Here is a 19,017-nt window from a genome sequence, read left to right as displayed (position 1 = left end):
TGTATCGGATTGGATAATCATGATGGTCGTTACGTGTAGACTTCCATGTAGCCATCGGATGAAGGCAGCGGGCGGAGTGATATATACTGGTTTGATTTAATGAAGATGGATTGCATTATAACGATGTCTCCTTGTGAAACAGAGCTGTATGCATGCCGCATCTCGCTGACAAATTATGTTTCCAGGCCAACGCCATGCAGGGCACCAAATATGGGATTATCATGTGAATATTAATCAACCGGTATCAGCAGATATTCAGATATACAGTCTATACCTATCTAACAAGGTGTCATTTTACATCTCTTTCGACTGCTGGAGGATTTATTTTTTTTCTTCAGTAAATTCATTGCGTAATGCCATATTCTTGATACAGGTCTCGGTCAGATTGAACCGAACTATGACACACGGTCAGATTGAACCGAACTATGGCACACGGTCAGATTGAACCGAACTATGACACACGATCAGATTGAACCGAACTATGACACACGGTCAGATTGAACCGAACTATGACACACGGTCAGATTGAACCGAACTATGACACACGGTCAGACTGAATCGAACTGTGACACACGGTCAGGCTGAACCGAACTATGACACACGGTCAGATTGAACCGAACTATGACACACGGTCAGATTGAACCGAACTATGACACACGGTCAGACTGAACCGAACTATGACACACGGTCAGATTGAACCGAACTATAACACACGGTCAGATTGAACCGAACTATGACACACGGTCAGATTGAACCGAACTATGACACACGGTCAGATTGAACCGAACTATGACACACGGTCAGACTGAACCGAACTATGACACACGGTCAGATTGAACCGAACTATGACACACGGTCAGATTGAACCGAACTATGACACACGTGAAAAAAAAAACGGATTGGACAACATATACATGTCGCCCTGTCAGGTATATCAAATCCACACAGGCATAAAGGGTGAATTTGTAACATCACAACATTGCAAGATAACGGATGACAATGATTAAAATCAATTAAACATATTGAAATAATAAAATAGGCCAAGCAATATTACATATATTTTGACGTCTTGGGATGGAATGTTTAAGTTTGTTTATTTCGTTTATATACAGCACATTTGTAAAAAGTGATCAAAACAAGCTGAAATAAAATAATCAAATGTAAAGAAATCAATTGGATTAAATAAAGAAAAATCCAATGCTTTAAATGTTGGTATCTAGCAACATGACAAAAAGGTGTCCATACTTAAAAGACACTCCTATAAACAATTGTCTATAAGTTGCATGACTTGCACGCATAGATACTACATCATCTGGGGGTTAAAAGATGCTGCAATACACATGTAGTCTTTGGCATAAAGCAACGTTATTTAAGTAATCACCTCAATTTGGTTCAGCACGTTTGCATTTTATAACACAAAAATGTGTACTTCACATTTGTACAACACACGCTTTTGTGTTGGGGTAACACATTTCAGCGTTGAATGAAAAGAACACAAAATGTTGTTAAGAATTCAACATGTGTTCAAAACCAAGTGTTTTTGGTGTGTATGAGTATGCTAGGTTTCAGTCTTACACCACCAGTATATTCACCCCAAAATGCATAAGATAACTAGACAAAGAGATGAAGCAAGAAGCAACAACGATCTTCTTACAGATAAATGACGAGAATTAATACAAAACACATCGTAACTAGAAAACAAAATCAGGAATAAAGGTAAATACATGAATCCCAAGCGAATCGTTTTACGTGTGCTACTTTGATTGTTACTTGATGCATGCATGCTGTAAGTAAAACCTGAAATGAATAAACGGTTACAAAACTTTGACATACGTGCATATTTGACCGCCTCTTGCATAATGGTGGAAATATTTTAAAAATTCAAATCACTGTGATTTCAATATGCACCTGAGTATCGAAGTGCAGTTGGTGTAAATTTGTGTCACAGTTTTAAACGGCACAAGCGTATCCTTAGTTGTGTCTTTTCAAAATGTAAATGCTGTCAAATACGTCTTTTTGAAAAAAAAATACAACATTTGTTGAAACAGGACGTTTGCAAGCGTCTAGTCAACGCAATGACATTTCCGTTTTGCAAGATTTGTTTTGTTGTTGTTGAGTACACTAGCCAAGCATACGCCAAGTGGATATGAGTTCGCGTTTTGAAGTTTTTGTAAAAACACATGACCTTTGGAAGCGTCTCGTCAAAACAGTTTTCAGTACTTGAGAAATTTTTGTCAGGGACTATCACAAATGTCCGACTGTTGGCACCGTGGCATGTTTCAAGGGATGAGCGGAGTCTCCGATACCAAATGACGTAATGAAGATGTTCACGACGGTAATGAGAAACACCATGGCGATAGTTATATTGTTCAGTCGGTTCGTGTGTTCATTAACATCGTCTTCGTCCTTGGATTTCGACTCCCTGGCACCGACCCAGAGCAGCATGAGTCCAGTAACGATCTGAAGGCAGATGGAGAGGACTATCATTGTGAAGAGAAAGACATAGTAACTGTGAGATGGCCCCACCTCTACGACGGACTTCAGCTGAGACGCGTTGGCTAGCAACAAGGCCACATCCATCATGCCCTGCGCAGCCGTCTTCCGGGTGGCGTACCGATTGTGTCCGAAACCAGGCCGGGGAATCTGTGGAGAGGCGGAGACAATATAGGCCAACATGTTACACGAGCGCATAGATTTGCCTTATCATTTATGTAGTTAATTTGTCAACTTCAACCTAAAAAATATATGTGCCCCGACTTTCGCGTGGTACAATGCCATACCACACCACATGCAGCTTGTACTTTTCTCTAAAACATATAAAAAATCGACCAAGCATGACCACCATTTTTGAGCTGTGGTTGCTGGATGTGAAGTCATAGCATTCTGTTACCTTGTTAACTTCCAGGTGGTAGGAAGTAATACTGGAAAAAAAGTTTTCAGTTCTATCAAAAACAGACAAAATTCTGATATATTTTTACTAGGTGCAAACTAGCAGTGCAGAAATTTATAGTGCATCAACAACTTAAAATGCCAGTAGCCCCCTATTACCCAATCTGTGCTATTTCACTCTTCAGTCCGGAGGCAAATCTTGGACTCATTTGCGTTGCCCGGTTTTCTTCAAACACACTCCTTATAGCGCATGCACCGCCCTCTGGCGTTCGCTTTAAATGCTCTGTAAGGAGTAGCCTACATGTGTGCCACCATGATTACGGTTTTCGCTGAATATAGTTCAATACAAGAAGGTTTTTTTTCTTAAATTTTCCGCGTGAATTCATTAAATGTATATGTTTAACTGACTTTGAAATCGGTTGGCGATGTTCCAGTCTTTATATACAGCTTCCAAATGAACCCCTCTGGGTCGTTACATTCTCAAACCTGGAGCCGGGTCCAGTTGCCTGCGCTGTCCTCAGAGTGTGACAGCTGTGCGCAAAAACAAGTTTCCATTGATCTTAAAGTAATAATGAATTCTAACATACCTCCAAAAACTTTAACACTAAAAGCAATGGCGAGGGAAGTATGCTCAAATTGATTATCTATACACTATCTATCCTCGTCATGGACGCTGAGACGGTTCTATTTCGCTTATAAAATAGGGGGCCGGGTCGCGCTGTCAGAACGCCTGTTTTCTTCAAAATTTTAAGCTCACATTTTCCGAGGACAAATGAAAAAAGGAATTTACATATAATTGGTAGGGAAGTTTAAAGGTGAATTATTTACCATCGCCGATACTATCCCGTGTATGATATATAAAAGGGTGGAAGCAACAAACATCTAGGTTCTATATCTGGTTTAGAGTGACATGGACTCACTCGGCGGTACATAAAACCACTGTTTCCGCGATATTGCAGTCACGGCTCTAAGCCACCCTGGTCTTGGAATGCATGGGATTAGAGACCTTTAGCTAAAAGTTACAAGTTGTAACGTGTAACTTCAAACTAGAATTAGTTGACCTATTCTAGTTTGAAGTTATAAATTACAAGTTGAACTTGCAACTTCTAACTAAAGGTCTCTAATGTCCGTAACTGGCCACCGGAACGATTCCAGCCAGAGGAGTTACATACAGAGGTCGTTTGAAGAGCAACGCCGCTCTTTGAACAGTGTTTTACAGTCAACCGTCGCTTCCTCAAAGTCGCCAGATGTCTCTGTGGCCTGGTCCCAAAGCTAACGTCACCCAGACACAGAGTATGACCCGAGATGAAGAAGTTGTAGGCCTGAGTCCACTGAAATTGGTCCCACATGTTCATCAAATTCTCGGCAACGCTAACCATTTCAGGAAGCCCCTTTCATTTCAGCTTCAACTGAATCTACTAGTTCCTCCACGAAATTAATCGTTCACTGCTGATAGTTTTTTTTTTATCAGTTTGACTTGTCGCAAAACTGTTTTGTTCGAATTTAGAGCTCGAACTGACATGGGAAGGTACTGGCAGGAAATGTGCATTTATTGGTAAACAACTGTTATGTGCCTCGCTCTGATTCAAGGATTTATTTCACACCCATTCCAATATCATGGACTTGCCCAAAATTCTAACAACAGAGCCTAGACCGTTACATATTAACACGAAGGAGAGAACAATTGTTTTCGGTATTATTTTTTCCCTCCTTATGACCTCTTATTTTACATCAGTATATTCGAATAGAAATAAAACATAGTTTGGCGTGTTCAAATCACCTAAATAATGCACAGCAGAGGGGGGTTGTGCTACCTGTGTGTCTCCTTGTATATATATATATATATATATATATATATATATATATGCCTATACAGGGTTTGAAATTATTACCAGCGGATTTAATCGTAATACCAGTCTCATCCTAATACAAAGTAAATGACATTTTAGTCTGGACAGAAGTTAATACCGGGTTTAAGCCATAATACACTTTTGAAAAACTGGGCCCAGTACTGTAGTCCCAAGATGACATCAGTTGATGGCACAGCCTACTTTGCCTTCGATTATTTATATATTTATGTCATTGTATTGATTTGTATTGAACTCAATTGTCGGTGAGAGTCTCCGTGAGGTCTTGAGTACCCCAGCGCGGCGTAATGATCCATGGGCCTCTCACCAATGAGGTCGCTGTGAGTTAAAGTCCAGTTCATGGTGGCTTCCTCTCCAGTCGTACGTGGGAAGGTTTGTCAGCAACATGTGGATGGTCGTGGGTTTCACCTGGGCCCTGTTCGGTTTTCTCCCACCATTGAGCTGGCCGCCGACATATAAGTGAAATATTCTTGAGTACGGCGTAAAACGCCAATCAAATAAATAAATTTTACTGCAGGGAGGATCCAGTTATCCACTTTATTAAGCCATGAAGATCACCGGTCTACCTAAGTTTACAGACTGTGTCTAAAAGTCTGCTCCCTCTCCGGCCGTTCGTGGGAAGGTCTGTCAGCAACATGCGGATTGTCGAGGGTTTCCCCCGGGTTCTGCCCGCTTTCTTCCCACCATAATGCTGGCCGCCATCGTATAAGTGAAATATTCTTGGGTACGGCGTAAAACACCATTCAAATAAATAAAATAAATAAAAGTCTGCTCTTCTACAGAGCTAACACACAACATAAAACAATGGATTATATGGCTTACTCTATATAGGGTAAATTCGTCAGTGATTAAATGACTTCTGGCCGTGTTATCAACTGACTTAATCACTGAACCGAAAAAACAAAAAATAATACTTTTTAGGAGAGCAAGACGAAAATCACTCACAAGCTCCTCTCGAAATGTTTCTAAGGTGTCGTGCTCGTCTTCCCCACTTTCCGAGTCTTCGTCAGATTTCGCCTCTCTCCGCTCAGTTCGGGAATTTTCTACTATTGCAAGCTCGTGGTGTTTATCTCCCATCATTTGACTTCCGATCTGTATGTCAAAAAAATACAATATGACGTGGTCAGAAGACCTGTGTATTGTGTACAAAGTCACATGGGCCTAAAGCTAATCCATTAGAAACCACACAGCATGGCAGTATGTAGGTCTACTCCTTATATAAAGTAAACCATCTATTTCTCCAAAATTGTGCTTCTGAAAAGTTGGAATTTCAGAAAGACATAAAGATCTTAAAATGATATTTGTGATGCCAAAACTTAAATTAATAAAATTTAACAAAGGACTCAAGTAGCCCTATAAGGTTGATGAATCGTTCAGAATCCAGGAAAATGTGCCATTTGCAATATGCTAAACATTAGATCAGATACAGTATACATGGTACTTACTGTAGGAAATAGGCCTAAGTACAGTGGCACGGAATGCTTATAGCTGCCTAAAGCCTTATTTGTTCACTGCTAATGATAATTCAGTACCATATATCGTGCACAACTCTATACAGGCAGACCTCAATTAAGCACGTCCGTGACCCGGGGCCAATTGAACAACTTGTTTGCCGGTATTTAAATCTGGTTAAATCCTGGACGTCATCCTGTTATGAGAAAAGGTTTATACACATTTTTTGTTAACCACAAGCTCTCGAATCAGCATCCCGACCTATGCCGGTCACCATGACAACCGTCAGTTTGTCACGCCACTGCAGTGCGATCTGACAACTTGTTGATGTCAAGTTCTAAATAGGGTTCTTGATGAAAAACAAAACTTGGTTTTTTCGTGTTATCGTCCTTTACAAGAGGACGAGTCTAATGTCATTAGTGAGGAAGTTCCAAAGCACTGAGCACGCGTGCTTTTATTTTGTCAGAAATAAAACACAGTCTGTTGCGGGGAAGGTCCGAAAAATTGCAAGGATATTCCGACGACATGAATGGAGTCACCGTTCAGTGTCCGATAAAATGGTGCCCAACTGTACCAAAGTCTGTTCTGAAAAAAGACCGGTTTCGCTAAACCAGCATGCCGGTCGCGTAACTCCCAAGGAGTCTCCTTATTTTCAGGGGTTTGTTCATATATTATTAAAAAGCAAAAATGTTCCGATTATTTTATATTTTTGTCTTTTTAATTTTTGTACTGCGACTAATCGAGCGATATTAAGTGAATAGGGAAGGCTGAACGAATGTGCATGGTTTCTTGTTCCTTTTTCACAAGTAAATCAACTGAAACAGGCTAAAATTTAAAGAAGGCAAAATAATAAGCACTTTAAAAAGGCAATCAATTCTGAAAAAGAAAAAGAGTGATTTTCTTGTTATAAGCAAGAATATCTTTATGGACACATTACAGAACAAATGAAAAATATAATAGGCCTATCTATGAGGACTAAGCCATGCAAGTTATATATTCGGTCTATCTATGTACATACTTATATCGTTCAAGCCAACGAAGCAACAAAATGTATGCAAACATAAAAATAGATACATATACAGAGGTTGTCTAGAGACATTGTTTAGTTCACCTGGTGTGGCATAAATGTCTTTTCCAAATTAAAATTTGATCGATTAAAGTGAAAGAAAGCACATAAGTAATGTTTATGTCCACTGAAAGACCACCATTTAAAGTATCTTAAACTGGCAATAAATATTTTTTTTTAGCTTTTTTTCAACCCAGTAAAACTTTAGTGAAACTTCGTCTTGAAACAGCTTCAGTACGTCTCCCTTATTGAGGGCAAAGTGACGTAACGTTTAATCTAGCTCTCTAACGTCGAAGGTATTTTCCGTGCAATAGCCTAAGCAGTAGCCTATGACAGATAAAAGTTGTGGACTTCGGCGATGAAGGCCCAGGTGAGAAATAGCTTTCTCGGAAACTGGACATACTGGAAGAATATTTGTTTCACTGCTTGAACTATTGATACAACAGGCCTACTATATTATTTACAAGGGACCCCAACGACCGTGTTTCAATAGCCTAGCTGCAGATGCAGATGCACGACGTGGGTAGTCCTGGTTCAGGTTGTAGCCTCCAGAGGGGTTATGTTGGTGATTTTGACAAGTTAAATGTTTGCATAATTGTAATAGGATTGTTGTACAAGATCCATGCTCACTTCTGAAACAAATGGAAAAAAATCCAAGAATCACTGAGGTTGATCTAGGCATTCGACTGTTGCTGGATTTTATGCTTCAGTTTTGCAGGGGCCGCTTCTAAGATGGGAGCCGTGCTGACCTAGTCATCGCGGATGTAAGAGAAAGTACATCGGCTTGTACGCGGCCTTTCAATAATTTTACTGTCTTTTATAAAAGAGAATAGAAAAAAAAAACATCCCTTGTACGCGAGAAATACGAAGAAGCAAAATTTAAATTCTTCAGTTGTAATAAATTAAGAGAAAAAATAATATCATAAGACGTTTAATTAATTTTAAGTGTTGTACGGTTAGATGCCGTCTTCTCATTCCCATAAACTTTCGGCTTCCCTAATGAATTTTGCACTGACTCTGATATTTGGATATTTAGAAACGCCTAACTAAACGCTAAAATGAACGACAAGAAATGTATTTGGGAAGATGAATGCGGTTTGGGCCGAGACGGTATGTTACTGTCTGACATAATTTATGATGTCATCCTTGAATATTACACCGCTTATAAATCGAGTGATTTTACGTCTGTGGTGGCCCGTAAGTGATACAAACCTTTGTGAAATGACCCTTCAACTACACTAACTAAATCGTTGTAAACGATCTCAAAATGATGTCTTTTGCAGTAGTTCTGTGTTATCATACTAGTATGTCACTTCACAGAGTGAATGGGTAAAGGCTAGGTCACAGCTTAGGCCGTTCAACCTGATAGCAACGTGTTTGAATGGATAAAATGCTCAAGACGGCTGCCTCGACTCACACCAGCCATGAGTGAAGTGTTGTCATTTTGTTCCACGGTCTATTCGGTGAAATCTCATTAAAATAATCAAGTGTGATACGTTTGACTATCTTGAAAGCTTGACTCTCCTGCATTCGATTGAAGTATATTTTAGACAAGTGCTCTCTGGCCCTTTAACTTTAACAACGATGTAAGTGAACCTCATGTACCTATACTGTCCACTTTTTTTTTATATCGTTCTCCTGTGTCTATACTCACCACGTATTTGTATCTAGTTCTCATGTACGTATACTCACCGTGCATTTGTGTGTAGTTTTCATGCGCCTATACTCGCCACGTATGTGTATCTAGTTTTCATGTACCTTCACTGTCCACGTATATGTATTCAGTTCTAATGTACATATACTGTCCACGTATTTATACCTGATTTTCCTGTGTCTATACTTTCCACATATTTGTATCTCGTTCACCTGTGCCTTTACTGTCTATGTATTTGTATCCAGTTCTCATGTATCTATACTGTCCACGTATTTGTATCTAGGTTTCATGTACTTATACTCACCACGTATTTGTATCCAGTTCTCCTGTGTCTATACTGTCCACGTACTTGTATTTAGTTTTCATATACCTATAGAAATATTGTTGAAAGCGACGTTAAAACTTTCACTCACTCACTCATGCACCTATACTCGCCACGTATGTGTATCTAGTTTTCATCTACCTGTACTCACCACGTATTTGTATCTAGTTTTCATGTACTTATACTCACCACGTATTTGTATCCAGTTCTTATGTACCGGTACATATACTGTCCACGTCCTTGTCAGACCGAGTTAAACAAGGCACAAAACATTGCTAGTGTAATATACTTGTCACTTCCTGATAGCCCGGAAGTAGAATATAGATTACCCATGACATACTAGTATCCTGTTATATTATTTAATGATATAACTTAGTGCCTGTAAATTGGATGTATATACGCATAGCATCACATCTAGCATTCTTTATGCATTATATACGGACACTTCATGTGTGTCACGCATACAGGCGTAACATTCACCACTGCCCTTAGCTCTCTAGGAGTGTGTTTACATAGATATTCATATGTTTGTACATAAATAGTCCAATAGAGCTTAGCTACAGGGACGTTGAAGGAAGTTTAACTCACCATAAACAAGTGAACTGAAAAGTTGTTCCTCTGATGTACTTTCTACACGAGATGTTCACAAACTATAAGATCCCTTGGCAGTATAAAGACTCATGCGTTTTCGCACAGGCTGAATGAAGACAGGGGTATTTTAACCGCTTCTGCACTGATGACGAGCGGAAGGGCACTTGGGCTCTTGTTTGCTATCCGTGTTTGACTGATGACATTTGCTTAGCGTCTCACACTTTGCTCATCGTTGGCGGTGGAGAAATTTTCCTGTGTGTGGGTGGATGCACTTGCACTTGAGTGGGAAGGGGAAATTTTTCTTAAATGTTACAAAGCCTTTAATCTGTACGCGATTATGACACAAATTTATACACTACATTTTCGGACCAATTTGTTTATATACTCATACCTTCTATGGCTTTAAAAGCTGTTTTATTTCATATGAAACAGGCAAAAAGTGACTATATAGCCACGGATGACAATACTTGATCTTTTCTGTCGAGTTTAGCGTGCAATTATAAATTACACAAATTTATATAATTTTACATTTTCTGACCAACTACCGCTGTCCGCACGACCTTTGGACAGTTTTTCTTTAAATTTATAGGCCTACCTTATATGGCTATATAAAATTTATTTCATTTTCTATAAAATGGCCCACTAAGCATGAATGTATACATGTAAGGCAATGGCTAACCATTATATATATGTGCTTCAACACTATACACCGCAATACCAAACCAAAGATGTGCAAGGATTTGAACCCACATACCCACACATTTGACATGGGTATGTCCCCATGCCCCACGAAATCGCGACTCATACATGTATATACCTTAAATGCGTGTTCCAACTCGATAATTGTAAGACCCATTTCCAAAACAACTGAAAACTCCACTTTCAGAAAGGGTATGCAGGAAATAATATATAAATGGTAAACAAAGCTGGCAAGAGAGAAGTGGCCACCGGTTTCAAGTGAAGCAGGAGAGGCAGTCAATAGTGTAGACATGGGATCCTATTCAGATGTTTCAATCTCTTAGTAAATAATAACCAGGTCGAATACATATACATGTAAGTATACAGTTCGAACTTTGATTGCAATTACTCAAAAAATCATCACATATTGATGTAGTAAACCTGAATGCTTATAAAATTTCTATAGCCAAGAGTTACAGGCGGAATTAGATACAGCTGTGAAACTGGCCACGGGATCACGAGGCGATCTTTTACTTGAGTTAAAATTTCAATCACTGTTCCATTCCGTTACTTCAGCTGAAATTTGTTTTACGATTTTACTTATCCAGAATTTAAGTTGTCAAGCAATATTTTGACCTTATTAAATAACAATTTTAAAGTGATCTGAAATGATGAATCAAGGATAAGATCGCTTCGTGAATCCGGGGCCAGAGGCCAGAGGTTCTAAACGTTTTGTACACAGTTGCCAGTGTTACCCCTGTAGAATTTAAGAAACTTAGAATAAAAACGTTTGATGGAGCCTCCTTGACACACTAGTTTAATGTATCTTTTAAATAAAAAGATAACCCACTGAACCACATACTCACACTATGAACCATAAGTCTCGGGGATATATTTAAATTTTGATGATTATTTGTACTAAATACCAACAATGTTTTGGGGGTTTTTTGTTGAAAGGACACGCTCACCTGTCGAATTCGTCGAATTCAGAAAGAAACGTGGAATGAAAAGTTTATTTTATTACCTGCGGTAGGACGATGAGATTTGTCGAATGCGACAAACGCGTGAAACAGAGCATGCCCTGTTTTTATCCAACAGTGTGTGAATGCGGGCTTCAGGCATTTCCCGACGATGTGATGAAACGGCATTCACGTTGGATTTTCTGTCGGACTTCCTAATGCTGAGTTATCTTCCCTACAAATGGTGTGCGCAAGGAATGTAATATTGGTTGTGTTTTTTAACAATTTTAGTATAGGTCTTATATATATCAAAAATAATTATTCCAAACTGAAATAGTCCTGGTATGGTAAGGCGGCGAATCGGCCCCAGAGACCTACAGTAACAAAGTACATTTTTTAAAATCCCAGCACAATTCCGTAAATTTCCGAATAAGTAGGCCTACCGGTACAAGACCTAGTCGAAGCGCCCATAAAAGTATCATGGCCATAGGTGGAAATGGTGAGTGGGAGATTGGTGTTTTACGCCGTACTCAAGAATATTTCACTTATACGACGGTAGCCAGTTATGGGGTGTGGAAACCAGGCACAGCCCGAGGGAAACCCACGACCCATAATCGTTAAAGTATGGTGTAGTACGTAACATGTGGCAATGTGCATGAGACCACATGTGATCGTCTATCACCAATTTTTGGTGTTAAGAGCAATATACAGTGGAAGTACAAGACTGAATGTTGCATGTGTTATTTATTTATGTATTTATCTATTCATTCATTTAATTGTTGTTTAACGCCTTGCTCAAGAATGTTTTTGAAAGTTCCATTTGTGGTACCGGGTATTTGTGGTACCGGGTAGCCTACAGAGAATTTCCCCAGTCTACAGTGTTTAATAAAATGTGACTGGAGTAGGCTACCTCTTTTGGGTTTTATGACTTCTACAGTGCCAAAGTTGATTTAGATTAACTTCGGTAAAGTTTTAGAGTTTTAAATCACTCTTAACACAGAGTCTCTCCTGTGGTATGTATACGTGGGAAAGCCTACCCGCAGATGGTCGTGGGTTTCCCCTGGGCTCTGTCCGGTTTTCTCCAACCATGATCCTGGCTGCCGTCGTATAAGTGAAATATTCTTCAATGTGACGTAAAACACCAATCAAATGAATCAATAAAACAGAATTGAGAAAAGAATTGGCCTTACAAAGGCGTCAGCGGCTGTCAGTCACAGTTACAGCCTGTTTGGCTTCCTATGGTGCACAATTTCATGCACGGGCGGAATCCCCTAATTACTATACCAGGTCCATAGGGATAAGAAATATGAGACTTACCTATATATGCCTCTTAACGCCAAGAAAAGTGTCCAAGGAGGTAAAGTGAGCGTTAAGAAACCTCGACAACCAAATCCTTAAAAATCGATGCACTAGATAGAGTGTCCGTTCGCGCAAATTCTATGGGCCTATATATTGGTATGTTCGGTGAAGACCGCTCAGTATAGTATCAATATTTGTTTCCAGCCTCTATAATACAAACGTCTCTACTTTAGGATGCCCTGAAGTCGCCGATTCGCTACAATATAACACTGAACACCCAATCGGAAACTGATAATTACAGCGTGCATGACAAAAGCGGACTTACCACGATGACGTCATAGTACAGTCAGTTTCAGCCGTGGCTTTAAGACAGGATGTTTTTCAGGGAGGTGGGTGGTTACTACGGGCGCTCTGGTTTCCTTCACCAAGGGGCATCAAACTGATCTCCGCGTTACATCATTCATCCCGGGTAAATACCCATTAACCGATGAATCGACAGGCGGGAAAACCCAGGTTAAATTGGTGTCCGCCTGGGTAATCTAAAAGTGCAGTTGTAAATCTCAGAAGGTATATGTAGGTCGACCATACAACAGGGATTTATTTACATGGACATTGTATGGATCAAAATCGCAAACAATGTACATCCGGGTCAGAGAGGAAGGAAATTTGAACGTAGGAAGTTATTAGTATAGCTTACGTACTTAGCCTGTCCACAGGATCACCAAGCTGTCTAAGACTTTGAAGATAGGCCTACACGTACATACAATGTTTACTTTTATTTCATAATGTGGAGTTTAGGTTGTGACCTAACATATGGAAATACTAAAAATCTACTCAGCTGTCTTCTTGGGGCGTAAAAATGACTTTAAATAATATTTTCCAAAGACCCCGGCGGTCAGTCTGGTAATTAAGTGGCCGGCTGTGGTGACGTCAACGGTTAAAACAACTTTGCTGGTGGAGGTTGGGGAGGGAGGCTAACCTGATCCCGCGTTTCAAGTATATGTTCGTTAATGACGTCATTTCCGAATATTTCCGAGCACTGACGGAAAATATGCATGAAATATAGGGGGTTATTAAGAAATGTAAAGTATGCCTCAAAAATAATAAAAATATATCTCTGATTTAGTGTATCATTTAGTATTTTCCTTATACCATACTCTTCGTTTTGAAGTACCCTTTTATGTATCCTTTAAGTCAGACCTCCTATTAATTTGTAGCATTATTAATTCACGAACTTAGATGGTAATTTTCAATCTTGTTATGAAAGTCTGCCATTTCTAGACATCAAAGTAAAATTTTCTATCTATGCTCACGCGTTAAATGCGGTAAAAAGTTTTAAGGTTAAGACTATAAGTTTAAGACAGCTTTATTGCCATTGTGATTCGTATGTATTGTTCTGCAGTAAAGGATTAGTCTACAAGTTTTAAACTTTCCAGAGCAAAGCATTTTAACTACGGCTGTGTTTGAACATTTTTTACTTAAATAAGACGTTTGATAAAGACATTTGCAATGGATAAAGGGCTGTTGCACTAATTCTTGGCTTTACACGACAGCTTAAGACGCGAATCAACTCAACTCAACCAAGGGGCCTCCGTGGCTCAGTTGGTTAGCGGGCTAGCGCAGCGTAATGACCCAGCTGTCTCCCCCACCAATGCAGTCGCTGTGAGTTCAAGTCCAGCTCATACTGGCTTCCTCTCCGGCCGTACGTGGGAAGATATGCCAGCAACCTGGGTTTCTCCCCTGGCTGTGTCCAGTATCCTCCCACCATAATGCTGGCTGCCGTCGGATAAGTGAATATTCTTAAGTACGGGGTAAAACACCAAATAAATAAATAAAATAAATCAACTCAGTCAGTGGTACGGAGTTGGTCCGGGTCGCTGATGGTCCCACGACTGTTAGATAGACCAGCATACACACGTAACGTCTGGAGTACAACTGCTGAATCGTGTCATTATCTTACACACCAGAATCAAGCTGATCGTTCTGAGTTGGGTCTTAACTCCCGTGTATGCCGAGATTGATGTACTGGTATTTGTATTCTATCTGGTCACGTGGTCTGAAATACTACATGTGCAACACATGATCTTCAGCGTTTGACAAAGAGCCAAAAGTCGTCGGATCTGACATAACTCCACATGTTCAACATGTAGTTTGGAAAATCGGTTTAAAACTGTGTACTTAAGCTGACTGACAACAGGGACTCTACCCGGTTACCTCCAACCATAATGCTGGCCGTCGTCGTATAAGTGAAATATTCTTGAGTACAGCGTTAAATAAATGAATAATTTTAAAGTTTGTAATTTAAGTCAAAGACAACTCCAAGTATTAAAAATCAAAAAAGTTAACCCTAAGTCTCAATTAAGTTGTCTAAGAGAGCGTCGTGATTCTGGGGTCAGGGTCAATTCCACAAAGCCATTTCTGACTTTCGTTAAAATTTGAAATACGATTTTAGGGCTAATGTTTGGGTCCTAGAAGTTAAAATTTTGTTGACCAATTCGAAGTTATTTTTAGGCAAATGTGTTTACATTTCAGCTTCCAGTAAGATTAGCATTATATACAGGTTTTAAATTTTGACTTAAGTCAGAAATGGCTTTATGGAATGGACCCCAGGACCCGTATTTATCAACGTGTTCAAAAGTTCATACACGTGTACAATTATGTTTTGCTCTAAAATGTTAAAAATTTACATAGTAAAGAATCAGCATACAAATTTTAAACAAAAATGTTTTGGTCTAGGAAGTTTAAAACTTGTACACTGATTCTTTACAACAGAACAACGTACTAACCACAATTTGAGTTCGTTCCAGTTCAAAGTTTGGCTTTTTAAAGACTTCCAGTTTGTGACTTAAAACTTAAATTAATTTATAAATATGGACCCACCAGGTCTGCAACAAGGAAATGGTGTTTACAGAGACGTTACAATACGTGTGCAAAATACATAAATATTCATATATATTTCACATAGAAGGTGTATGCTCAGATGATCCCTGATTTCAACACCATAATGGAGGATAAAAGGTATAATTCAATAGAAGACACGTGCAACTATTTTGCAAAGAAGGAAAACGCTTTATTATAAGAACGCAACATAAATATAGCGGGATTCTTTTGAACAATGCATAAAATGCGTTACAGAGTCCGATGCGTGATGTGATGCATATATAAATTTACACGACCAGTCACAAGACGCACTAACAAGTTGCATTCATGAAGTGAAGCGGTTCTCATATAGCCTCACATATATCTAAATAATAAAAACTAAGTAATTAAATGTAGTTGGTTTATAAGTTAGACATTGTACAGGTAGGAGGTTTTCAGAGATTGAGTATTCAGATACATAGAAATTCGCCTTCAGTTGCAAAATGGCATAATTTGAGAGAGCATGCACGCAGGAGTGACCATCAACAACATACTTTGTATACATTCGTAATGGCTATAATATAATTAAATGGTATGTTAAAGGTTTAGAGGTGTTTGAAAGGAAAATTACAAATTATTTGAACAAATAATTCTACTTCGAGCATCCATTTTGGAAAAGTCTGAAATGGCCATCAAGCTATTGCATGATCAGTTTTTTTCCTTCGTTGAAAGAGATACATCCTATTAATTCCAAATTACACTGTTAATTAATGTTGTTATATCTATACTTTTCACACACAGTTTTTCTCTTATCACCAGCTATGGACAGGGATGATAGTTTAGCATCTAACTTCCCTCATTATTAGTCATTTTGCAATATAAACTGCCTACAATATAACCGGTAACAGAGGAATGTTAACAGGCAAACCAACCAATGGTAAATCCAACATCAAATTCGTACTACTGTAGAAGTAAGACCAGAATGGCAAGCAATTTCCCACCACAAGACGTTTCAGCTACTTAAATGGAAAACATCTGGTTTTCAGCACTAATGTTTGACAATTCTAATTTTTCCCAGATGCTTGGCAGTTCGTTTTAACCCCAAATGAGCTAGGAACAATAAGCAGTTTTTTGTAACTGATAATTTAAAATCTCCTTTCACAGTTTTATTTCAGTTCACTTCAAATGCTACCAGTCATAAAATTTTGGACATACATGTATACAAAATTTTTAATTAAATATTAGAGCTTGGTAATCAATAAATCAAATTTCCAGCTTGGTGTTTTAGTTGTGATCACAAAAATGTAATTATTGTGAAAATGAATACATTTAAACAGATAGCACCACACATTTTTGGCCAGATTTTGATATCATAGTTCCCGCTTGGTGTTTAGTTGTGATCACAAAAATGTAATCATTGTGAAAATGAATACATTTAAACATATAGCACCACAGATTTTGGGCCAGATTTTGATTGAAAAACTGAGTTCTGTGAACTTCTCAGTTTGGTTTTTGGAAGGGGTTAAATATCATAATGAAGCATTATTTACAAAGATTCCGTGCATGTATTAAATGTGGTAATCAACAGTCCAACATTTAACACAAAAGCTGAATGAACATTCTAATCATTTTCCAGTGAGAATCAAGACAATGGCTGACGCTGGTAAGATATACTGTGCTGTTTTACAATACAAGTAGCAAACTGGATTATGATAACATTTCTTAAAATATCTCAAAAGGCAAAAATATAAAAGAACAAATCACACAAAGTCTGCTGAAAGCATACATTTTATAAAAATATCACTGACAAAGATTCAGCATATCTGTGAACATTGAGCAACTGCTACTTGTATTTTTGCATGGGTGACAGAAAAAATCTGGATTTAAGAAAGAAATGAGAGTTATTAAATGTTTAAAAGTAAGAGAAACCATAAAAGAGGCTTCTGAGAGGTATCTTAAGCTAAATTAAATATTATAGGAAAACATTAAATATATAAATTGGTCTTAATTCAACAATGCAGCAGAACAATGCTAAATGTGTAGATGTACACACAAGAGAAAGCAGTAAATATAAACAAAAATAGGCTCAACAACTGTCTTGGAATGTATGCATGAAGTCAGGGTAAACACGTTATATATACAAAAGTAAAACAAAAGCAGAGGCTCTCAGCAAGTATAACTGTGCTATGAAATGAGGGATAAAACTGTTCTACAATAAACAGTATAGTACAAACTATGGGGATTACCCTAAATGACCTTATATTTCCTTCACAAAAGTGAATTTTTACAAGCAAATAAATGTCATTAAATATTATTTTTGGTGCTGAAACTTACGATGTCACAGTAGAATATCATCCAATGTCCAAAGCAAAAAATCAAGAGAACTCTCAGAATCCGGAAAAATGGGCAAGTTTGTCATGGATGAAATTTCTGGTCACTTAGAGTACATGTACACTTAGAGCACATGTACACTTAGAGTACATGTACACTTAGAGTACATGTACTGTTTGTGAATCTAACCATAAGATAGATTACAGACAAGACATAAATCCCTCTGTGCGTTGTCATGGGTCAATACGATCATCAACACCTCATATCTGTTTTACGCACATAATTATTACACATGAACTGTACTGTGCATTATCCACAGATCTATTTTTGTTAAAAAAAACATATAAAAAGATGTATCAAACAATGGAAAATTCTGTAAAGTCATACAAATTGACTAACTATACTCTCATGTCTTTCAAGTGCATATGCCTGGTTTGTTTATTTATTTGACTGCCAGTCAAACAGCACATATTAAAGGTTATTTCAGTCATACAAGGGCTGTCAGAAATGATGGTCTTATTGTTACTTTTGTTATTATCAAGATTTAGGCTACAAAATAGCAAATCGCAATAAATTTGTTTACAAAAAATACATGTATTTTCATTTCAGCATGTTGGTCACTATTGTCGTTGTAGTAAATCTAAAACAGGGCGTAAGAAAAGTTAGCCCCGAGACCCTGCTCTTGTACATAAACATCCAATGTTACAGGTATTAACTTCCAGACAATCAAGGAATACAGTAAATCGCCCATAACTTCATCCCCTTATTCTGCCCAAGCAAGAATTGCACTTGTTAGCGACAGTCAAAGATCCACCATGGTCATCCTGTAATAACATGGCACTTCACACCAAGAGTTATTGGCCTTGGTTTAACATGGCTGCTTATCACATTCATAATAGCATATTTATTTATGATCTTTCAGCTCTACTTATTCATCCCCTTATGAGACGCTGACTTTTGTTATCCCACTGGTCATGCCATTTATAAAATGACACTGTACAATGTACATGTACCTTTAATCGTTCAGCTGTATTTATTCATCCCTTTAT

The 19,017-nt window shown here is 38.3% G+C and overlaps 1 protein-coding gene across 6 annotated transcripts; it reads right to left on the bottom strand.

The window, feature by feature from the left end:
* Positions 1 to 1,039: 1,039 nt before the first annotated feature.
* On the bottom strand, positions 1,040 to 13,278 carry LOC135475160 (ninjurin-1-like). Of its 6 annotated transcripts, none has more exons than XM_064754942.1 (3): positions 13,104 to 13,278; positions 5,703 to 5,849; positions 1,040 to 2,643 (listed from the first exon to the last, which is right to left on the bottom strand). In XM_064754942.1, exons 2-3 carry the CDS (start codon positions 5,835 to 5,837, stop codon positions 2,245 to 2,247), a joined length of 534 nt encoding a protein of 177 aa, XP_064611012.1. In that variant the 5' UTR covers positions 5,838 to 5,849; positions 13,104 to 13,278; the 3' UTR covers positions 1,040 to 2,244. The 6 variants fall into 6 exon arrangements, with proteins under 6 accessions (XP_064611012.1, XP_064611011.1, XP_064611010.1 ...); XM_064754941.1 differs by lacking the exon at positions 13,104 to 13,278 and adding an exon at positions 12,797 to 12,996; XM_064754940.1 differs by lacking the exon at positions 13,104 to 13,278 and adding an exon at positions 9,840 to 10,280.
* Positions 13,279 to 19,017: the final 5,739 nt, after the last annotated feature.

The sequence above is a fragment of the Liolophura sinensis genome, chromosome 9 (assembly GCF_032854445.1).
Source record: "Liolophura sinensis isolate JHLJ2023 chromosome 9, CUHK_Ljap_v2, whole genome shotgun sequence".
NCBI classification, from domain to species: Eukaryota; Metazoa; Mollusca; class Polyplacophora; order Chitonida; family Chitonidae; genus Liolophura; species Liolophura sinensis.
This window is presented reverse-complemented; position numbering and strand designations above follow the sequence as displayed.

What these genes read in the sequence shown, in the direction of transcription:
- LOC135475160 (XM_064754939.1), bottom strand. Translation starts at nt 9,476, where the DNA reads ATGTACCGGTACATAAGAACTGGATACAAATACGTG. An exon ending in GAACTGGATACAAATACGTG is followed by an intron (nt 5,850 to 9,440) that starts GTGAGTATAAGT and finishes TTTGACATACAG; the next exon opens with ATCGGAAGTCAAATGATGGG. An exon ending in AAACATTTCGAGAGGAGCTT is followed by an intron (nt 2,644 to 5,702) that starts GTGAGTGATTTT and finishes GCCTCTCCACAG; the next exon opens with ATTCCCCGGCCTGGTTTCGG.